Source organism: Anopheles stephensi, chromosome 3 (genome assembly GCF_013141755.1).
Source record: "Anopheles stephensi strain Indian chromosome 3, UCI_ANSTEP_V1.0, whole genome shotgun sequence".
Classification (NCBI taxonomy): domain Eukaryota; kingdom Metazoa; phylum Arthropoda; class Insecta; order Diptera; family Culicidae; genus Anopheles; species Anopheles stephensi.
Window position 1 is genome coordinate 24,827,362 of NC_050203.1, and position 21,773 is coordinate 24,849,134.

The 21,773-nt window shown below is 48.4% G+C and overlaps 4 protein-coding genes across 12 annotated transcripts in view; 2 read left to right on the plus strand and 2 right to left on the minus strand.

Moving 5' to 3' along the window:
• The first annotated feature begins 21 nt into the window (after nt 1-21).
• On the plus strand, nt 22-5,908 carry LOC118511370. Its single transcript, XM_036054364.1, has 2 exons — nt 22-1,212; nt 1,284-5,908. The coding sequence occupies exons 1-2, from the start codon at nt 1,162-1,164 to the stop codon at nt 5,550-5,552; spliced, it is 4,320 nt and encodes a 1,439-aa protein (XP_035910257.1). The 5' UTR covers nt 22-1,161; the 3' UTR covers nt 5,553-5,908.
• Nucleotides 5,909-6,532: 624 nt separating this feature from the next.
• LOC118511372 (tubulin alpha-8 chain-like) lies at nt 6,533-8,231 on the minus strand. The gene is made up of 2 exons (XM_036054366.1): nt 8,116-8,231; nt 6,533-8,030 (listed from the first exon to the last, which is right to left on the minus strand). The coding sequence occupies exons 1-2, from the start codon at nt 8,116-8,118 to the stop codon at nt 6,687-6,689; spliced, it is 1,347 nt and encodes a 448-aa protein (XP_035910259.1). The 5' UTR covers nt 8,119-8,231; the 3' UTR covers nt 6,533-6,686.
• Nucleotides 8,232-9,106: 875 nt separating this feature from the next.
• Nucleotides 9,107-12,251, minus strand: LOC118511376 (ribosome biogenesis protein BOP1 homolog). Its single transcript, XM_036054370.1, has 5 exons — nt 12,019-12,251; nt 10,352-11,939; nt 9,795-10,282; nt 9,435-9,730; nt 9,107-9,358 (listed from the first exon to the last, which is right to left on the minus strand). The coding sequence occupies exons 1-5, from the start codon at nt 12,154-12,156 to the stop codon at nt 9,205-9,207; spliced, it is 2,664 nt and encodes an 887-aa protein (XP_035910263.1). The 5' UTR covers nt 12,157-12,251; the 3' UTR covers nt 9,107-9,204.
• Nucleotides 12,252-13,206: 955 nt separating this feature from the next.
• The window catches only part of LOC118511379 (regulator of G-protein signaling 17), a 39,521-nt gene continuing 30,954 nt past the window's right edge, over nt 13,207-21,773 (plus strand). Inside the window, exons 1-5 of one of the 9 annotated variants that reach the window (XM_036054376.1) lie at nt 13,207-13,404; nt 16,730-17,749; nt 20,767-20,910; nt 21,088-21,279; nt 21,489-21,497. In XM_036054376.1, coding sequence (XP_035910269.1) covers nt 21,089-21,279; nt 21,489-21,497 — 200 coding nt within the window. In that variant the 5' untranslated portion in view covers nt 13,207-13,404; nt 16,730-17,749; nt 20,767-20,910; nt 21,088. Of the gene's footprint in view, nt 13,405-13,454; nt 14,187-14,689; nt 14,834-14,893; nt 15,172-16,729; nt 17,750-20,766; nt 20,911-21,087; nt 21,280-21,488; nt 21,498-21,773 lie in introns of those variants that run through there. The other 8 variants (XM_036054377.1, XM_036054383.1, XM_036054380.1 and 5 more) reach the window with 8 other exon arrangements.

Consider the following 21,773-nt stretch of genomic DNA (forward strand, 5'->3'; position numbering starts at 1 on the left):
TATGCTGTAATTACTTTTCTTCTAAATATTCACTATAGACGAATATCTTACGAATGTCTTATTAGAATTTCAATTCTCTCTTCTTGGCTTAACGACTTCTTAAGGGCACGCCTGTCCTTGCTGGCTTACTAGACTAGTCCACCTAGTTGGATAGTCAGTCCTCACCACGGTGGTACGGTGCGGATGGGATTTGGGCTAAAGTCTGAATAAAGACTCACGGGCACCGTCTTTTCGCAACCGAGATACGAGTTAATAAATCAATAAAAAAACAATATTTTTTGTAAGAAGTCTGAAAAAGGGGTATCTTTTTAGAATGGGGTACTGAGTATGGGTAATTCAGTAGCGAAAAGTGAGTGCCCGAGGGTGGGTTTTCTTCAGACTTTAGCCCTAATTTAACAAGTCGGAAAGTGTAAGAAGAAGAAAAAAAATCTCCAATCGTCCAATAAAATCGCCTATAAAACCTATCGCCTACCCTTGCAGGTGATTGCAGCTACAAGGGTTAACCTTACTTTCCTACTCACACACCCAAACACTACAGCTGCTTAGCTACGTAAAAAGGACTATCGAAGCGCATTTACTCGCTGAAACATATGCAGCATCTTCTATCTCTTTCTAGGCAAAATTCAAAATTCCTCCATACCTTTGCTTAGGTTGAATCAATTAACTTTAATTTAATTTCACAAAGTTCCGTTCGTTTGAAACCTGTTGCATTCGGTGCACGAACACACAAACGTCATTGATGTGCCCCTCGACAATTGTGTGCGGGATGAAAACAAACAACAACAACCACAACAAAAACGCCAACTGTCAGTTGAAGTTTGTTTTGGGTCGTACAACAACAAAAAAAGAAACATTTCACACAGAAGTGCGATTGTTTATACGGGGGCCGCAGTGCAGGATCGCGGTTTGTGGCTTTGGATTTATTGATTAAAACAGTAATTGATGCGTGATTGACAAAGAGAATTACGGCACTGATAGCGGAAGTGAATCATCGCGCGATAAAGGTTTCGATTCGATGCGCTGTTAATGTGTAGAATGAAACGCACCTGAAAGCTCATAGCGGCGTGTTGTGGGAGAGCGGATGTCCTGTTGCGTGCGCGTCCTTGGAGAGAAAAACACAGCGTCAGTAGTGTACACAGAGTCGAGCGTCCTGCAAGTACGATGGATATATTTCAAAACCAATGTAGCGAAAGCTTGGGTTTCGACTCGATGGTAAGTAGCGGGCCACCGCATGATAATAGCGCCGCCGCACGACGATAACCATCTTTCCGCTCCATTGCTAGCTTTCCTCGAATCACCTCCATTCCCCGCTGCACGATTCGCCCGGCTCACCGAACCCGCTCAACTTTGCACCCGCGTCGCCATACTTTGCATCGATCTCGCAACAGACGTCCGGCGGTGGTGCTGGTGGTGGTGGTTGCGGAGGAGGACACACCAGTGGCCCGAACGATGTCATCCTGCCGAGCATTTTTGTGAAGATTCCCACCCAAATAAACCAGCAGTACCAGCAGGAAAATCGCTTACGGTCCCACCACAGCACATCGAGCGAAATCAAGAGCGAAGAACGGTCGGAACCGATCAAGAGCGAGATAGCCGATACGCGGGTAAAGCTTGCCAGCCTCAACAGCTCCGACCGGCTGCCGGATGTGATCGATAACTATCTGAACGCGGACCCGCTGGACGGTGGGGTGCAGCAACCAGACACACCGATACTGCTGTGTGCGTACTGTCCCTTTGCGACCCTTGCGGAAGCGCGGCTAAACGAGCACCGACGGGATAGACATTCGGCCGGAGTAACAACGCCAGCCGAAAAATTGCACTGTCCAGTGTGTGAGAACAAATTCTACCAGAAATCCGTGCTAGAACTGCATCTCGCCGAGGATCACGAAATGATACCGAGCGAGGTGGAAGCACTGTGCAGTCGAGCTGCAAAACCGAACGAAGTTTCCACGCAAAGAAGCGACACGGCCAGCAATCAAATACAGCCGACGGTCACACCGGTTCCGCCACAGAACAAAAGCCGTATATACATAAAGAACGTACAGCTGCTCAAAAAACCGGACGTGATCGCTCAAGAAACACGGCAGGAAAGCGTGTCGCAAGGTCAGCAGCAACTGCTTTCGACCGATCAGGAACCGTCCGCGGTAGCGCACGGTACGCTGCAGGACACCCATCAGCTTTCCGGCCTGGGAGAAGACTTATTGCCGCATGACCAAGCGCTCGATTTGCCGCACGCCGCGCAGCAGCAACCTGCCGGCAATGGGAATAAAATATTCATCCGTAACGTGTCACTGCTGCAAAACGTGAACTTTATCCCGTCGGAGGAAAACATTCTAACGAACGGGAGCAGCAGCAAGTACAATGCGGCGGCTTACATGAGCATGGATTCAGCCCCATCTTTGATCGACCCGCTGAACAATGGGTACGGGCTAGAACAGTCGGCACCGCCCGTCGGAACGGCGCAGTCACGCGGAAGCCGTATTTATATAAAAAATGTGGACATACTCCGAAACCCGCTGATATCAACGCTTAACGAACCGGTGCCGAATTCGAGCGCAGGACCAACACCCCTTTCCGCGACGTTTAACGAATCGATTACAAGCAGAGCGAGTAGCTGCGAGAGCATAATCTGCACCTCAACTCCACCAGCCGCGATGGACCAGTCGGTTGTCGCCGAACCTTCGCTGTCCACGTCGAACGCTAGCATGTCCCAACTACCGGCGACACCTTGCGATCAGCCGCTGCTGAATGGTTCCGAAATCAGCTACACACTAGGACCACCGATGGAAAGCGCGAACAGAACGCTACCGTTAGCAATGGATCAAGGTTCACAAAACTTGCTGATGTTGTTCTCCACCGGTACGGACGATTCAAGCGTTTCCTACCTGACGACCGATAGCACCACCAGCAATGCAACCGTACCGAATGCGTTGATGGGAACGTCCTCCTCCACGACGACGACGACGCCGACGACGACAACGGAGTACGATCATCTAGCCACACCACAGATGGCCCCCGTTTCGTCCTGTGACGTACAGCAAACGCAACAACCGCCGCCAAGGAAGAGTAAAATATTCATCAAAAACATAAGCGTGCTAAAGCAACCGACAATACACCTGAAATCGGTGGACGAAGTTAACCTGATGACGTACGACGAGCTGCAGCTGCAAAATATGTTACCTCCGGGCGGAGCACCGCAGGGTAGCCTCACGACAGGCACGCTCGTACAGCCCCGGAACGAGCTTAACGGAGAGCTGCTGGATAAACCGTTCGGTGCCGGCGCAATGATTGAGCTCGATTGCCAAAGCCATCCGGCGCAGGATGACGCACTGGATGGGTACCACGAGTCGGACCTTGGCTACGGTGAGCTCGGCGGAGAAGTGTGCGATTTTACCGAAGGTTTCAACGATCGTGATGATCCCGGTGGTGGAGGGTTGATGGTAGACGGTGCAGGTGTATCGCCGGCTGGTAATGAAAGCAACGCGATGGCCGAAACGTCTGCACTTTGCGAGCCCATCCCAATCGGCTATACGAACGACATTATACTGCTGCAGGAAGAGCTGGATGCGAACCGAAAGATAACACCCAACCCTGAGTGGCCATCGCTGGGTGGTGGGACTGGAGAATCGTCTCTTGCGCACGATATTCTGCAGGCACCACCGGACGACGGGTCAGGCATTCCCGGCGAGACGGATCCGGTTGGCCAGCGGAGAGAAGAAGACTCATATTTAGCTGCTCCACAAGTGATCAATCTCGATCCTACTCCCGGAGAGTTTCAATCGTTAGGTGAGAGTGAAGTTTACCCAACCTCCCTCCTAGATCAATCGTCACCCGAGCAGCAGATGATCGTTTCAGAAGGCCTGACAGCCTCCGAAGAGGAACCTCAGGCAATGGCAGCCGCACCCGGGATCGCTACCCGTGAGCCTTCCGAGCGTCCACGGGCACGCGGTCGGCCGAAAGGTGCCAAGCAGACGGGTATTACGAAGCTCAAGAAACTGTACACCAACCTAACGGCCGAAGAGGAAGGCTACAAGTGTGACCTGAACGATTGTGGGGCACGGTTCCGACAGCCGGATCGGCTCGAATACCACCGAAAGTGTCACATCCCGGGGGAAAGCTCTAGCGCGATACGGTGTCCGGAGTGTGGTTCGCTCGAGTTCCGCAACTGGAACACACTGCACACGCATCTGTGGCGTGAGCATGAAATCGATATGGAGCTTTATGCGTGCCAGCTGTGCAGCTTCAAAACGCCCGTCCTCTGCCGGCTGAACAACACCCACATGAAGATCCATTCGGAGGAGCGTAACTTTAAGTGTGCGATCTGTGGTAAGGCTTTCAAGAACAACAAGCAGCTGCGAAATCATCGGCGGTGGCATCGCGAACCTCAGCCACAGCCTCAGCAGCAGCCAGCCCAACCCCGGCCGGATGTTCCGGTAGTTGTCGACCAGCAGCCAGAACAACCTTCACCGCAAGAAACTTCTACCCTAGCTGACCCTTCGGTAGAGCCTTTACCCGACAGACAGAAACCAACGAAAGCATCCAACCAACTAACGCTGAAATGTGTCAAGTGTGGTCTACGCTTCGCTAGCAAACGGCAGCTGCGTGCCCATATGGACGCAAAGCATCCCACCGAGACGAGCGAACAAACTGGCCCAGAAGCGGCTGGCAGCAGTAAACATCGCTGCCTACTGTGCGGTATGGTGTTCCGGACACGCTACCTGCTCCAGGCACACGCGGCCAAACATTCGGACGAGAAGCGATTCAAGTGCGAGCATTGCGAGTACACCACGAACGATCACAACGCATTCCGGCGGCACAAGATGCGCCACAGTACGAAGGGTGGCCACATGTACAAGTGTAGCTACTGTGACTATAGCAGCATACAGAGTACGACGTACCGGAAACATCTCGAGCGGATGCATGCCGAGGTTGCGTCGGCACTGCTGTACAAGTGTGCCAGGTGTCCGTTCGTTTCGATCAGCGAGGCAAAGTATCAGCTGCACCGGACGAAACACGAAGCCAACGGGACGACGGATGATCAGCCGCAGGACGAGCGGCAGCGGCAGCCGATAGCGATCGTGCCCGATCGTACCGGTGTGGAGGAGAGCGACTCCGACCAGCAACATCAGCAACAACGGCAGTGCGAAAGCGTCAACTCGGATGTCATTATTGTGGAGCAGCCCAACCCAGGTGAGCCGGACTTGATCGGCGGACCAGCGCCGATGGATGTCAGCGGTAGTATACAGATCATTCAGCATCCCATCATCCGGCCGGCCATGTTTGCGAACAATTTCTCCAAGGTCGACAACTTCTACGGCTACCAGCAGCACGAACAGTCGATGGTTGTGAAGCTGACGGATGGGTCCACTCCGCTGCGTGGGCTGTGTCCACTGCAGGTGGTCGGTGCAACGGTGCCAGCAACAACCGTCCTTCCCGTTGCATCGGTACAGTTACCTGAGCAGCAGCAGCAGCAGCAGCAGCAGCCGCCGCAACATCAGTACCTTCATCTTGGCAGCGTTACGGAGGACGTTGTTATGCGGGACCTAAACTGAACCGAAGCTAGTCAATGATAGAGCAGGGAGAGCAGTTCTCTGTAGCGAATGTGATATGGAAATGGGAGACAGTCGACACAGCACAGCACGGTGCCATCCGACCTGTCTTCTAAGGTTCTCTGTACTTAGGGATGAAGTAGTGCTGTCATCCCGCGTTTTTTTAGGAATAATTTGAAAACCTCACTCTTTATCAATAAACCTTTTTTGATAGTTTTAATTATTAATTCGGTTCGCCTGAAGCTTGGTGTAGAAACGTGAGAAATGCGAGAAATGTAACACAGCAACAGGGAATATTCTGGAGGGACCCAGTGTTATTCACTCTCAATAAAAAGGCAGCAGGCCCTTAATACAAAATACACCAAGAGAGTTTCCATCTATGGAAACACTAACTAGCAATCAGATCTTCAAGCTGGTCCATGGTTATCTGCTCCTTCGTGAAGAAAGATCATTTCTTGGAGGATCGGAGCAACCTATCACAATGCAGACTTACGGAGGATACGATCCAGCCACTGCCTAGAACTGAGGACTATACACTGCTTTCATCACCTAGTCATCCATATCCACTGCGTTGATTCGGACGAGCTGCAAATCATCAGTCTCGTCTTAGTGACGCTGCCCCTCTTCAGCTTGCATGGGACATCCTCCGAACAGGTATGAAGATAATCAAATCAAGACTTTAATCGCAGGTCAATCATATTTTATGCGAGGAATCACCCACGGCTTACTAGAGCAGATGCAGAGAAATCCTCGAGGAGTAGATCAGCTCAAGGAAGCGATGAATTTTAAAAACCATCAGTTAAACGAACAGCTATACGCTTCCCTGGGAGATGATATTATCGATGGGCTATGAAGATCAACAGGCGTAGATGGTGGTCTGAGACCCCACCGAGCACCTCACCATTTAAGCGATCTCGCCTTGCCATCAAGCCACAACGGACGACAGATTTCTGGACATTGTTATGCGCACATGAGACTTAAACTTATAGACTCAATTGCGAAAAGCGCAGCAGTGGTCACAAACATTTATTGTACACAATAAGACAGAGACCACACACACACACAAAATTGAACCTCGTAGCACCACCATCATCACGTTAAAATTGTAAAAATGGGCTCATTTACACAAGTCGACCACTAAAACTCATCATCGTAAAACTCCTCCCCGGATGCGACCGTATCGCCGGCCACCTCCTCATAGTCTCGCTCGAGACAGGCGAGATCGTCGCGCGCCTCGGAAAATTCGCCCTCCTCCATACCCTCGCCCACGTACCAGTGCACGAAGGCACGCTTCTTGTACATCAGATCGTACTTGTGGTTCAGCCGGGCCCACGCCTCCGAGATGGCCGTCGAGTTGGACAGCATGCAAACGGCGCGCTTCGGTTTGGCCAGCTCACTGCCCGGCAACACGGACGGTGCCTGCTGGTTGATGCCGATCTTGAACCCGGTCGGACACCAGTCGACAAAGTTGATGTGCCGCTTGGTCTTGATCGCTGCGACCGCCTCGTTCGTGTCCTTCGGTACCACGTCGCCCCGGAACAGCATACAGCAGGCCATGTACTTCCCGTGCCGTGGATCACACTTGACCATCGTGTTTTCCGCGGTGAAGCAGGCGTTCGTAATTTCCGCCACCGAGCTGCTCTCGTGCGAAGCCTTCGAGGCGGACACGAGCGGGGCGTACGAAACGAGCGGATAGTGCACGCGCGGATACGGCACCAGGTTCGTCTGGAACTCGTTCAGATCCACGTTCATGGTGCCCTTGAAGCGGAGGGATGCGGTGGCCGACGACACGACCTGTGCCACGAGCGCGTTCAGGTCGGTGTACTGCGGACGGTCGATCTGCAGCGTTTTGGAGCATATCTCGTACGTGGCCTCGTTGTCCATGATGAAGCAGCAGTCGGACGTGTTCATGGTGCCGTGCGTACACAGCACCGCATTGTACGGCTCGACGACGGCGGTCGAGATCTTGGGCGAAGGGTACACCGCAAACTGGAGCTTACACTTCTTCCCAAAGTCCTGCGCGATGTGATCGAGCAGCAGCGAGGTAAACCCGGACCCGGTGCCACCACCGAACGAGTGAAAGAGCAGGAAGCCCTGCAGCCCACCGCACTGCTCCGACAGCTTGCGGATCGTGTTCGAGACCCGCTCGATGATCTGCTTGCCCACGGTGTAGTGGCCCCGGGCGAAATTGTTCGCCGCGTCCTCCTTGCCCATGATCATGTACTCCGGGTGGTACAGCTGCCGGTACGCACTGTTCCCGATGTCGTCGATCACGGACTCTTCCAGATCGATAAAAATGCTCCGTGGCACTACCTGGCCGGAGCGAGTGTCTTGAAAGAAGGCGGCCATGTTTTCCTCGATCGGCATGCCAGCGGCCATCTTTCCGTCGGGCTGGACGCCGTGCTCGGTGGTGAACAGCTGCCAGCAAGCATTCCCGATCTGGCATCCGGCCTGTCCTACCTGAATCGAAATTACCTCACGCTTTGTGGGGATGTGAAAGAGTGAAGTGGTTGGATCATTTAGTCGACACGGTCTTTTAAGCAAATCACAGTTGAACTACACGCACCATATTTTAATCGAAAAACGAGGATAAAACAAAGATAAACGATCTGCACAGGACGATGCCGGACACACGAATGACTCAGAATGCATGTGGTAGTAATCGGCGTGCGAAATACATCCTACTAATGGATATACGCATACATCTGCCAGGAACAGTGCATTAGTAATCATTGTATCGAAATGTAAGTATATCTTGCGGCTACTCACACTGTGACATAAGCAATAAAGATCATGTTTAGGATCGTTTGTTATGATCCTGTTACTCACATTATGAACGTCCTTAGGTGAGAAGTGATCGGTTGTTGCTCCTCACTGGCGTGAGTTTCGTTCACTATAGTGAGTTTCGCTCACTATAGTGAGTTATTATCTCTCAGAGTTATTTAGAATCTTAGTGTATTTAAAATATTCCAAGATGCCAAATATTCCAAGAAAAGATGCTGCTTAAAATATTCCAAGAAAATACTGGGAGGATCGTTGGCGAAGATGGTTGGGGTTTCGATCCTTCATATGACAGGACCGCGAATAAAATCCTACTCCGGCCGATCCTTCGTACCAAGGACCGATATTTCCGATATTTTTTTTAAAAGTTCAACGGACCACGTAAGGCCCACTTAAAGTGAGATTACAAAACACTTACTATATCACCCAGAGATCCTAGAGCCGTAATCGAGAATTAGAGTACCGTGATCCGTGATCATGGGATGACCCGGTATCCGGGATTCAAAATCTGAAGCACGTTTTCGCGAGTGACATCTACACCATCAGTCGTACATCGGCGACAGTGTGCGAACCAAATGCCCGACTGAAACGCGATGTCCTTACGACTGGATTTTAGGATCAATGAGCTGAAGACAAAGTACCAGCTTACTGAAGGCTCTAACCTTGCTGACTTCGACTGGTAACATTATGAGTAAATGCTGGGTGAACTAAATTAGTTTGACATCCCTGAAACAACCACATTTTACGCTAGAAAATGAAACGCACACGCATCGGAGTTTTTTTTGTTGTTGATAAAGCAGTGCATTAAGAAATAGTTTATTGAAGAAATGGAAACAAATCAGTATGCTTTGCGGAATACTTCGAACGACCAACTTTACGTGTACAAGCGCACCGTATTGTCTGCCCCGGACGAGAAGATCCACGGCTGCGTCGGATGGAACACGATGTCGAACACGGAAAAGTCGTTCACCACCTCGTGGTTTTTCAACCGGCGCAACGGTACAATCAGCGGATTTTGCAGCAAATCACTAAAAAAGGTAAGCAACAATAAATATGTTACGGGTGGAACTGGTTTTTTGGTTTCCCACGGTTTCCCACACTTACTTGTAAACCATGCCGTGCGAAACGACCACACTGCGATCATCACCAGCGGACGCAAACAGTGGGTAGCGCTGATGGAACGCCACGCCACGGATGGCCGAATTGTGAATGCGCAGCTGCTGGTACGGTTTGGTGGACAGATCCAGATCGAACCACATCAAGCGCTTCTCGTACGTGCCCACCAGCAGATTGTCACCCTTCGGATGGATGGCAATGCTGGAGATCCATTTGCAGCCCGGGTACAGCTTCTTCAGCATCATCTGCTTCACCAGATCGTACACCCGGACGTGCCGCTGGGTCTGTAACGAAATTTATGGTTTTTAATTGCCACGTTCTTCACCTTCCCGTTCGGCGTTTACGTACCGCAACAAACAGACACGGTTTAACCGGGTGGAACAGTACGCACTGCACCAGACCCTTGCTCTTCGAGAACGGAAGCTGTGACCGACGCTTGGACAGCTGATGGATCATGACGGACCGATAGGCCGCGTCCGGCATGACGGTGGCAAAGTAATCACCTCGCCCATGCCATGTAACCTGGCGCACCTCGCGGAAGTGCGTGATGACGATACGGATGCCCGCCTTGCTTTCTTCCTCTGTCACCTCGGACCACTGGATGGCCGATTTGATGCGCTCGTTGTCAACCGTATCGGATCGGGGTGCTTCCGACAGCAGATCGTCCGTTTTCTTTACCAGCATATAGTCTCCCACCTTGGGATTGATGAGCAGTACGCGCTTGCCGCTGGCAACGGCCACCAGCGATATCTTGCTGTTCGGACACCAGGCCACCGACCGCACAATGTCCCCGGTCGGTATCGTGCGGATGCAACGGGCGGTCGAGATTTCCCAAACTGTGATTCGCAAGATGAATTTAGATTAAAACAATGCGATTTTTAAACATAAATAAGTAGAGCACTTACTCTTCACCGTCATATCGTCCGACCCGGTCACCAGATATTCGCCCTTCGGTTCCACGCTAATGGAGCGGATCATGTTCGTGTGGCCCTTGTAGATCAGGTTCTGCAGCGTCGGATAGGGTTGCAAATCACGCGGCGACGGTAACTTCGGCACCAGATACTCCGGACCAACGGCAACGCGCGATCGCCGGCTGCGCGGACACAGATACAGATCCAGACAGCGCAAGAAACGCTCCTTAACGTACCTTCCGTAGGCTGGCACCTCCCGCAGACTGCTGTACTTCCGAGGCACGAACGGACGCTTCCTTTTCCACGGTTCAGCCGCCAGCCTTTTCCACTCGGCCAGCTCCTTGTCGTCGAACAGATACTCCGGTGGCGGATTGTACGACTCGGCATGGCCCGGCAGTGCCCGTTTCGGGGCGACCACATGGTCGTGGATGCGGCGCATATCCTCCTTCCCGTGATCCGTTTGCCACAGCATGTAAAACTTGGGCATGCGTCGGAGCAGGGCCAGCCGCCGCTTTTCCTCCCTCGTCTTCATCCAGCCCATCTTGAGCGCGTGCACGTACTTGCCAATCTTTTGCTTCTCCACCTTGCTCGGCAGGAACGACCGTTTGCTGTCCGGGATGTTGCGTATCGGCATCTTTTCCACCTCCGACGTGAACCACTCGATGAACGGTTCGTAATCGTTGTACTCGACGTCTGGGTTGCGCCCGGACATGATGCGCTTGATTAGACCGATGTCCGCATCGGACAGTACCACCTTCTGGCCCGTCTGTGGGTCGGTCACCGTGCGCCAGAAGTTTGGATCCTCCATGCGCTGCAGGAAATCGTCGATCGCATCACCCTTCTTCGCCTTGATGATGCGCTTCGCATCCCAATCGTACCCGATGTGTTTGTACTCGTCGTACCAGTGCATCGGAATGTTGCCGACCGTGTTCCGGATGTCTTCCTCGTCCGATGTGTCCCCGGCGGCGTACTCATCCTTCGCCTTGCCCTTCTTCTTGGGCAGCGTTGGAAAGACGCTTAAGCCACGCGTTTTCTTTTCCTCCGTACCAAGCACATCTTCGATGCGGCCAAGCTTTAGCCCAACATCATCATCATCATCGTCCTCTGGAAGAGGGCCCTCATCGTCCGATTCGTCCTGGGTTACCTCTTTTTTCTGTTCTTTTTTGGCGGGCTTAGCAGGTTTGGCTGGTTTGGTTTGCTTGGCAGGCTTAGCGGGTTCAGCGGGTTTTGCAGGTTTGGATTCTTGCACTTTTTTTACTTCTTCCTCCTCATCAAGATCCTCATCTTCCATGCTATCCTCCTCCGTATCTTCCTCGTCCTCCTCTTCCGACTCGCTGTCGCTGTTTACATCATCGGCCGAATCGAACTCCTCTTCATCCTCGGCATCCTCACCCTCACCATCATCGTCGTTCTCGATCGCTTCCAGCCTAGCACCTACTTCTTCATCGGAATCTGCATCCAAATCCGAGCCAAGGCTTTCGAAGCTCAACACCTCATCATCATCATCCTCCTCGGAGTCATTTTCCCCATCCGAATCACTACTATCTTCGCCTTCGTTATTGATGTTTCCGAGAAGGTTTTCCTACAAGAAAGCACATTAATTGACCACATCAAACAACTCACTGCACGGTAATCGGTACAGCGAATGCCGGTAAACGTACCTCGTCCGATGCATAGTCGCTCTCCTCATTGCTACCTTCGTTCGAATCTTCCGGTTCCTGTTTCGAGACGGTCTGTTCTGCCTTTGCCTCTGCAATGGATGCTTTTCGTTTCACTGCCTTTTCTTTGTTGGCAACCATTTTCTAGATTAAATTAACTAAAAACACAAACAGCACACGGTATTAATACGCGACCGTACAATGCGGGCGGCACACACGTGTTTGGGAAGTTGTTTACGTTCCCATGACAGCTGTCAAAGAATTCAAGCGGTAAGCGTTATGCGTTACGTTGAGCGTTACGCCGTGCATGGTGGTAATGGAAAATTATTTTTTACATGATTTTATGAATTGCTTGTTCTGCTATTCAATTTTTAAATTTAGGTTAATTAGTGTCCCATATGAAAAGATTTAAAATTTTTGGTTTACTTCTCTAAATTTGAAGCATATTTTCAGCTACAGCTGAAAAACTAGACACCATAAAGTTCCAAGCATCCTTTAATCAGCTTTAAATCAGCAAAAATTTTCAAAATTCTTCAGCATCTGTTAATACACTAGAGAAATGTGTGTTTGACTTAATGGTTCAAAAAAAAAAAAAGGTTAATCATTACAGCTTCGTTGTATAATGGTAATCGAGCTGGTTAATGACACGACGAGACTAAGACCAGTTCAACTGTAGGGACTATTCAGCTACAGCTAAATTAAGTTAAGGGAATCAACAACGATAGACAAGTCTTGAGGTTTCTAGGTAAAATGCAAACAATCCTTCTTTTGACAAACTATTTCCTCTTTTAGCCTTTCAAACATCTAAATCTTCAGAATTACATCACGTAAGTCATAGTTTATAATCTATTTCAAACCGTCGCAGCCAAGGGTTCCGTTCCACGACTATCGTTACCCCGGAGCTATTGCAATGCATGTTATTGGAAGGAATTCATAACAACACTTAAAACTAACACCACAAAACGTGTGCTTCATTCAAGCAGCTGCTTTATGGAGCGCACTGGCTTATTTCCCGGAGGAATCTGATTCGCTCCTGGTGGAAGGGAAATGCAAGCAATCGGAGAGATGCTGCTGCTGATGCTGATAGGAGGGTTATAAATTTTCCAATTGTTGATGTAAGCCAACACGCGTGTATTAAACAAGTCTGCGTGAAAGTGGGAGAGCGGGATCGAACGAAGCGATCGAGAGAAAAGATGGTGGGAAAAATTTCTCTCTCGAAATATATACATTTTTCCTTATCCACCAGCAGCAGCTCACACCCATAAGTGGTGCACACATCTTGGGGCACATTTTCAATGTGTGTTGTTGGCATTGCTGGCGGGAGCTGTGTGGCGGCTTTTGCGTTCGGAATACGTACGCACCGAGCAGATAGAGGACTTTCCATTAATGGTTTGTAGTAGTGGGCTTTAAAAGTGCATTCGAAACTTATAAACAAATGATTGTGCAAGGGCCACAATCCACTGGCCACAAACACTCCAAATGGGTTCTTGGCTGAAAGCATCTAGTGTGCGAGCACTACGAGCTGAAGGATGCGATTCCAAGAGTGCGATGACGAGCTTCTTGCTTGTGTGTATGTGAACGATACGATGAGACAGCGTGAGCGAGCGTGAAAAAGGGTGATGTGTGTGGGAAAGCATCCGGACAACATCGCACCGCTGTAATGGTGTAAGATGTTCACTTTCTCACGGGAAAAAACTGTTTGCTCCAACAACCACCCGCTCCCGGCACGCGGCTCGGCTTCTTTGTGGCAAAAAAGGTGGAAAACCATTGGCGCTCTTTTACGGCTCGCGAGAGCGTGCGAGAGAGTTAACCAACAAAACAAAAAAAAAACACGAGAAAAACCACCTGAACGCCTGCAAAGTGGTAGCGAGGACTTTGCGAGCGAGATTCAGTGAAGGGAGTTTTCCACGAAAAATTCTCTCACCGCCAGCCAGGGCATAGCGCCGATCGGAGTTAGTATAGTGCCAGCAGACTAGTAAGTAGTGTCAGTGGTTAGCAGTTAAAAATAATTGCACCCTTTTTCTGATGGGCCCACCATCCAAACGCGCGCGTCGGTACGAGCCCAGGTGTGTGATTGAAGGTGCGGCAGAAGGAAGTAAACAGGAATATAGTTCGGATTATGGCATACAGATACGTTAAACTCGTTTGTGATATCGAACATCCTGGTGCTAGTGAGTGAATCCCGTTCCCGATGTACTTTATGCACACATACACAGGCACACGCACGATTGTTGGAGCTGTCAAAAAACGGAACCCCCTTGAGCACACTGGGAAGAAGTACGAAGGAGCAAAAGATAAAAAAAACACACACACATACTCTCCAGCCTGTCCAGCGATGGGGAAAATCTCTTGTGTGAGAGAGCGAGAGTAAGGTGAAACAAGAGAGAGAGAGAGAGCAGTGGAAAGCAAAGAAAAAAAGGAAAACGCGTGGAAATCTCCCTCGATGGAGACGGTAGTGTTTTTTAACTTCTGCATGTGATACGCTCCCTTGTATGGATGCGTTCAAGTGTGTGTGTGAGTGTGTTATTATTATATTCCCTTTCTCCATCGCCTACCTCCCTCTACCCCCCCCCCCCCACCAATTTACCATTCAATTCCACACCGTAGCCGTGTGTGCGTGTGTATGCGCGTAGTGTTGCGTACGTGTGCGTGTGGTGTATTATAGTTAACGCCATATTGGTTTTTGTTTCGCCCCACGGAAAAACGAACGAACATTTTGGGCGCTCGCACAAGCTTTGGGAAATTCGCTTGAAAACCTTACACCCTACGCGAGTGCAGGTGTCCGTCGGTAGAGAAGCACTTTTTCCGTGCATTGCTGGTAAGGTCATATTCGTAGGCGGGTTTTTTTTCGTATGTTCGACCTGACCACCAAATAAAACACGTGCAGGCAGCAAAGGGATCCGAAATCTGTGCGGAAGGAAATCGGTGCTATCGGTGTGTGTTTCGGTGGTGGTTTTTGTTGGCTCGTTGGATCTCGCATCCAGCATACTCAAACCGTACGTGTACGGTATCACCTAGTTTCCTGGTCTGGTGTGGCAAAGGCTAAATGGTCGGTGCTGTGTGGCCGCCCATACGGATCTTAGTGAAAGCTTCATTGTTCCGTTCCTGTTTCGTGTGTGTGTGTGTGTGTGGAGCGAGGTCCAGTGAGTGTTTTCTGTAAGTCAGCTTCTATAAGCAACATCTCGAAAGAGTGGAATGTGCTACCTTAGCAAGCTGTACTACATGCTCCGCTTGATCCGATCCATCGTAGTGTTCCGTGTGTGTTTCCTGTGGAGCTGTGAATATGGTGCTTGTATTACTCATTTTTAAGTTGCGGTTGTGTTGGAGTGATTGAAAAGCTGCCTGGCTATACAATTTACATGAAGAATTCAATTGTATTTCGGTTTACAGTACGGTGCAGAGCAATGTTAACTATATCTAACCATTCTCCTCCCAACATTAATTGAAGTCCTTGGAGAATCCTGGTTACTGAATCTGCCTAGCCCCAAGTGTGTAAGACGTTGCTTTACACACCGGATGATATCAGGAATCAAAGTCCTGATTAGTGTGTACCCGTGTACCCGTGTGCGCGTGTATTCGTGTACAACAATTTGCGTGGGCATGTGTGTTCCACAGCACAGTGTATCAAAAGCAAGTGAAAAGAATGTGTTTTTTTCTCTCTCTCTCTCGCTTTCTCCACGCTTCTTTTGTTAAACCCCATACACGGATGAGATGAACCAAATAATGATGATGGCGATAATGATAATGGCTCTAGCGGTGATGGTGATGGCGGTGGCGGTGGTTCCATTGTAGATGTGGAAGGATAGGCGCACTCCTCCGGTTGAGCAGGGCCAGCATCTTCTTATCAACGTTCGCTGGTGAAAGATTTGGTGTGGCTTGCTGGGCCACAATGACGCTATTAGAGCATATGCACTAAAGCGAACATATACAATAGCAGCAACAACCAAAAAAGAGAGATAGAGAAACTCAAGACACAAATAGTAATATAAGAAAGGAAAGTGAGAGCGAGAGAGAAAATGATTACAAGAGTAGTATTGTAGGATCCCTAGGTTTTACTGACGGGTGTGTATGAAAAAAAGCAAACATTTCTGACAATTTTATAATTATATTTTTTTAATGTTAAAATCATCTACTTAGTGATTTTGCTACAGAGCAGATCTTCTAAAAACAGGGCTCTAGAAAGAAAATGCGAACGAAAAAATGAGGCACACTGTAAATACTATCCCCGTGAGACAGGTAGGATGAGAGCGAGCGAGAAAGTGGTTGTGTTGGAAAAACAGAGAGAGACAGTGAGAAAGCACACAGTTTAATTCAAGCGAATGGTGGTGTGTGTATGCGAAAGCATTTTTAATCGGACCACTGGCTAGGAAGTGCCATGACTTTACTTTTGATGCAGGCCTACTGACCTACAAGGAACCTTACATGGGCAACATGTGCCCACGGCGCTAGACTTATTCTTATATCGAGCACTGTACTACATCTGTCACTGTTATATTGATGAGTTTAACCTCCCAGTACGCTTCCCTGCTCATTGTGGTGTTGTTAGTGCTCGTGTACTGTTGGCGGTGCGGATGTGTTGAACCTAATCTTCATCGACTAGTGTTATCGCTGTGGTCATCTACATACAACTTGTGCTTTTGAAATCTTTGCGAATAACGTGTCTGTGTGCAGCAATTGTTTAAGCGTGTGTTTTCCTTATTTTTCTTCACATCAGTTCAAGCATAAGGCCTGTTAGAACATAGAACATAGTGCAATACTTCATTACACTCAGTGGCTTATCGGCGGAGCGTTCAAGTGTGTGATCGTGCAGTTATCCTTAATCGGTGACCTGATGTAGAGTCCGTGACCGTGGTGCTAAAGCAGCGACATTTTGTGATTTAACAGCGTACATCGATCTTGGCCATCAGCGGGGACGACCACAATCCGCCCCATCCGTACAGACCCGCCACACGCAAGGAGTTTTCGCGTTCCGTTATGTTCGTGGTTCCGGTATAACGTCAATCCGAGTGTGACATCGATTAACTTCGCTCATCCACGAGCTTACGATGGCAGTGTAGCAGACTACCTAGCAACGTACGTAATGGAAGAAGTGTAGGTTCCGAACCCACCTCACACCTCTCAACATCGACATCGACGCCTGGATGGTTGGCAGCCCGGCAGTATCGCTAGAGCTAGGACCATCGCTAGAGCGGTCGAACGTGCAAGCAACAGGAAGGATTGCCGCGACCAGCGGGCAGTAATAACCGTGTAGCACCGAGAGCTGCTTTGCACCGCGTATTATGCGTCAACGGTAACGACAAGTGCGCAAGTGAGAACTCGCCGAAGGAGGAGCAGCTGTAAAGGATCAAGCCGGCAAGAAGAAGCATCGAATCGAAAAGCGAGCATCAAAAACGGGGGTTAACTATTTTCTCAACGCACCAAAAGGAGCTAAGCAATCACAACATACCAAAACAAACACCGATTGGTCAAAACGCAACAACGACGATAACTGAACGCAAGAAGGAAAGCCTGTTTTTTGTACCGCTTTATTTTCTACTAACGACCGAAACGAAAGCAGTAGCAATAGTAGAAGCCGTGTGTGTGTGTGGGTATTTGCTCACATATGCTAACATAAACGGTCCTAACAACGACGGGGTAACGACCAGTGGCGGATATACTAGCCGGACTCGGGAGTGTAAGCGTCACGGAACCGGATCGAATTTTTATGAGTGAAAATTCGTTTGTACCAAAACAGGTGAGTTCAGCAAGAGTCTTCTACGTTGTACGTTAGTCGTGTTAGTTGTGTCGCCCTTTTGGTTCGTAAAATTTACAGTGACGGGCAAAACATTGAGTGGACCTAAATAAACAAACTTAGTTAAGCTCTGAAAAATGAGGCTAAGGTACAGAAATTGAACATATTGACCATTTTGTTTTGTTGTAAAATAAAATTAAAGGACCTTAGGAAACTTGAGAATATCAATTTAAAAATAAGACTATTTATTTTAATTTTATTTATATTTGAGTTTCACGGCTTGACGATAAGACTATCCTTCGAATAAAAAAATTATACTAATTCTTGATTAGCTCAGCGTCTTTAGTCTGCTAAACTTATACACGATATTGCTCGGCCATCTAAAAAAATGTTTTAGCAATAAAACCAGGCCTGATTTGTCACAAGTTATACGGGGTTTCGGTAACTCATAAACGAACACAAAATTATGAGTGAAATTTAAAATTATTATGGAATGGATGGACAATATTATGGAATGATTATACCTAGCATAAGCCTCCAACTATAAAGTTTATTTAGGTGTTCCTATTCTTTTGTCAATCACTGTAAAAGTTTTCCAATAAGTTGTATATTGTCTCTTATGTTTCTCTTACTTTTTAATTAGAGCGATTATATAAAATTGATTTATTGCATTTTTCTTCTACATTAACACCACCATTCCACAATTCCGCTGAAACGTTGGCATAATTTATAGAGCGAGTATTAATTTTTAAAATACTTGACACCACTTTTGCACCAAGTGCTTTAACCTCTCCGAGAGCCTTTTCAAGCGTTGCTTACAGCACGCTTAGCAAGTGTTTAAACTTTTTTTTTTTTTCATCCCACCTACCGACCGCGTAACGTTGGCACGGATTCCACGGAATTCAATTTTTTAAAGCTGTTCCCAGCCAGCGCCACCGACAAGCAAAAGCAGCGCACGGGCACACCGAAGACTCCTTCGAGCGCTGGGGAGCGTCGCGATGGGTGTTAATCCGTAATGAGGTGGTGGTGTGTGGCAGATGTGTTAATCGTACGCACCAGCAAACTTTACCTTATGCCTACACGACACGGGGCACATCATGCGTACACACACACACACACACACACAAGGACGTTGTGTGGTGGTGGAAAACGTTCCTCCCCGACGACAGGATTTGTTGCGGAACATGACGATGTTTGATCACATCCACCACACCACTAACGACACCACGTACGTGGTCCTTCGCCGCGTGCAGAACCGACGGTGAGAAGGTGAGAAGTCAAAAGGCTTTTCGTCAAACTGGCACACCGAGCGGCCCGGACGGTGGAGTAAATCTTTCCCATGGGACGAGGACGCGGACGCGTCGGCGGGTTTCGTGGAAAACGGTTGATGTTGTTGTCGTTTATGCAATCTCGCGGCGCTGTGCGAAACTATGTTGTGTTTTATGCTAATGGTATCGATTGCCAGGCAAATAATCGTCCGCATCGTCAGCCCCACCGTGATGGCTGAACAGCAGTAGCGCGAACCAGCACCAACACTGCTGCTGGCGAGTAAAAGACTGGGCGGCTCCACTGCTGCTGGTGATGGTGGGTAAAGTACTGGGCGCCTCCATTCACTGTTGACAGATGAGGCGCAGCGTGGTTGCGAGATCGATTTAATTTTGCGATACACAGCACCATTTATGCTATTAAAATTGTATTGCATTTTCGGAAAAAAAGGGTTCGCTTATCTCGGGAGTTCGAGTTAACCCGAGCTGAAGTGGACCGGGGAAATCAATGAGTTGCGCGATGAGCATTCAAATAAAATGTGTACCAGTGGATGAAAAAAAATAAACCTAATCGAAACATAAAATTTTCATGCCCCAACTGTATGAGCAATGCATGATGTATGGTTGCAATTAAACGAGCGTATGCACTGATTAATATTTATGACTTGCGTACATCAGCATACTGATGAAATGCAATTGTGAATGGAAGCTTTCTCTGAGGTTTATTTTTATAAGGAATTTTAATAGAATTAATTGTGTGAAAGACCAGCCGTGTGATAGTGAGGTAGACAATTAGAATAGATTCTATTGGAGAAGATTTATTTAAGAAAATGGGCAGTTCAATAGGATCACTTTTAAATCGGTTTTGTTATTACACTCGTTCTTTCGATATTTCTGCTAGAACCCTGCAATAATCATCCCAAATGGCATCATCAATATGTCAAAACAACCAAATCATTACATGAGAATAAAATGTCTTACATGTTTAGCTATATTTTCATAACATTGGCTACATGAAGGTTAGAAAATATTTATTCATATAATTCTAAGACGATGCTCTTAATAATGAAAGCAATATTTTGTAATTTTAAACTTTGTATTTCAAACAAAATTAGGTGGTCCTATTGTTTGGTTCCTCGCTGTATGTTCTACAAAAAAGGACACAAAAAAAAATCATCGGCCGAACGAGATTCGGTTCGAACCCTTAATTAACCGTGTTGACCTGATTCCCACAGTTGCCAGTGCAGTGTGACAAGCAATCGACCGGTTTGAGGTTTATTATTATTTTGTTGATATATTTTTATGCTTTTTTTGCTGTGCCCCTTGCTCCGTGCAAGAAGATTTTGTGCTCCCGAACGGAAGCGAGCTTGAGAATCGATTGGTTCTGATCTGACTCATGCAACAACAAGCATCCACTATTAGGTCGTGCCGGTAGTGTGCTTGATGAGGTCGCCGAACGTTCGCTAGCGGTAAGCCATCGTCGATTCGTTCATAATTCACAAACCGACTTCGTCTCTCTCTCTCTCTCTCTGTGTTTCTTCTAGTAAGAATCGATCGTCGAACCAATTTCTAGCTGCCGTCGTTGTTCCTTTAGTTGTGATGATTTATTCATTTGCTGTATTTATTTTTACCTTGCTTCGTTTGTCTCCCCTTTCGTTAGCATCATACTGCAACACTACATCTAGTGCGAGTGCGATTTTGTTAACCCTTTTATTTTTCTTTGCCTCCGCTCCGTTGTTTGTCTTTTTTTTGCAGAAAGCATTCCTGGTGTGGTTCGTGTGGGCGATGGCGCTTGTGGTACGAAGGGCGACCGGTGTCAGCCCTGTCTCGCTAACGATACGCTCATAAGCTGAAGTTGTTTGACACGCAAAACAACTTCCATCGCTTCTTCAAGATTGGGTAGGTATTGGGACGACCCAAGTGAGGTCCCGTCCCGCGAAAAGGGCTAGGATCATTGGCCAGCAGCTAAAACAAAAAGCAAATCTCGCCAGTGCATGAAACACGTGTAAATGTGCGGTTTCCGTTGGGTTTTCGTCGCTCACTCTCTCTCTCTCTCTCTCTCACTTGCCATTCCAGAATGTCCTGCAGCGTAGACGGACTGCCGGCGGGGTGTAGACTCCGGGGCATGGGCTCTACCGTTCAGAGTGGTCCACTTAATTCGTCTTTGAGTGGAGCGCAAGAATCAAGCAACAATGTCGTGCCGCTACAGCGAGCGCCATCGCAGAAACCGTGCTGTTTCTGCTGGTGCTGCTGCTGTTCCTGCTCCTGGTAAGCAGCTGCTTTACGCTCACCGGTCCTGGTCCTGGTGGCTGATTTCGATTTCTTTGCCCTTTTCTCCCCTTTTTCTGCCGTTTGCCTATACTGGAAACCACCGTTCGGATGGATTGGACCGAATTCGATCGAATGCTACAACAAACATCTACCATCAACGAACGTTTTAACATTGCACCATCATCATCATCATCGTCATGCTTCAGGGCTAAGTGGTAAGTGCTATTGAACTAGCTTGATTCCGTAAAAACATATTTTACGTTCACCTCCCGGTGTTGCTAGTACACGAGAGTGTGTGTGTGAGTGTGTGAGAAGGTATAAAACAAATCCACAAAACATACATGAAGCAGCGTACGTCTGTAAGCATAGTAACTCTCGATACGAACGCTGTACCACAGGGCTTTCTATAATTTACGCCGATACCTTGCGTCGGTCGATCGAAACGAACCACCAGCAGTGCCCACCGGTACGTAGGTAATGAATATATTTAT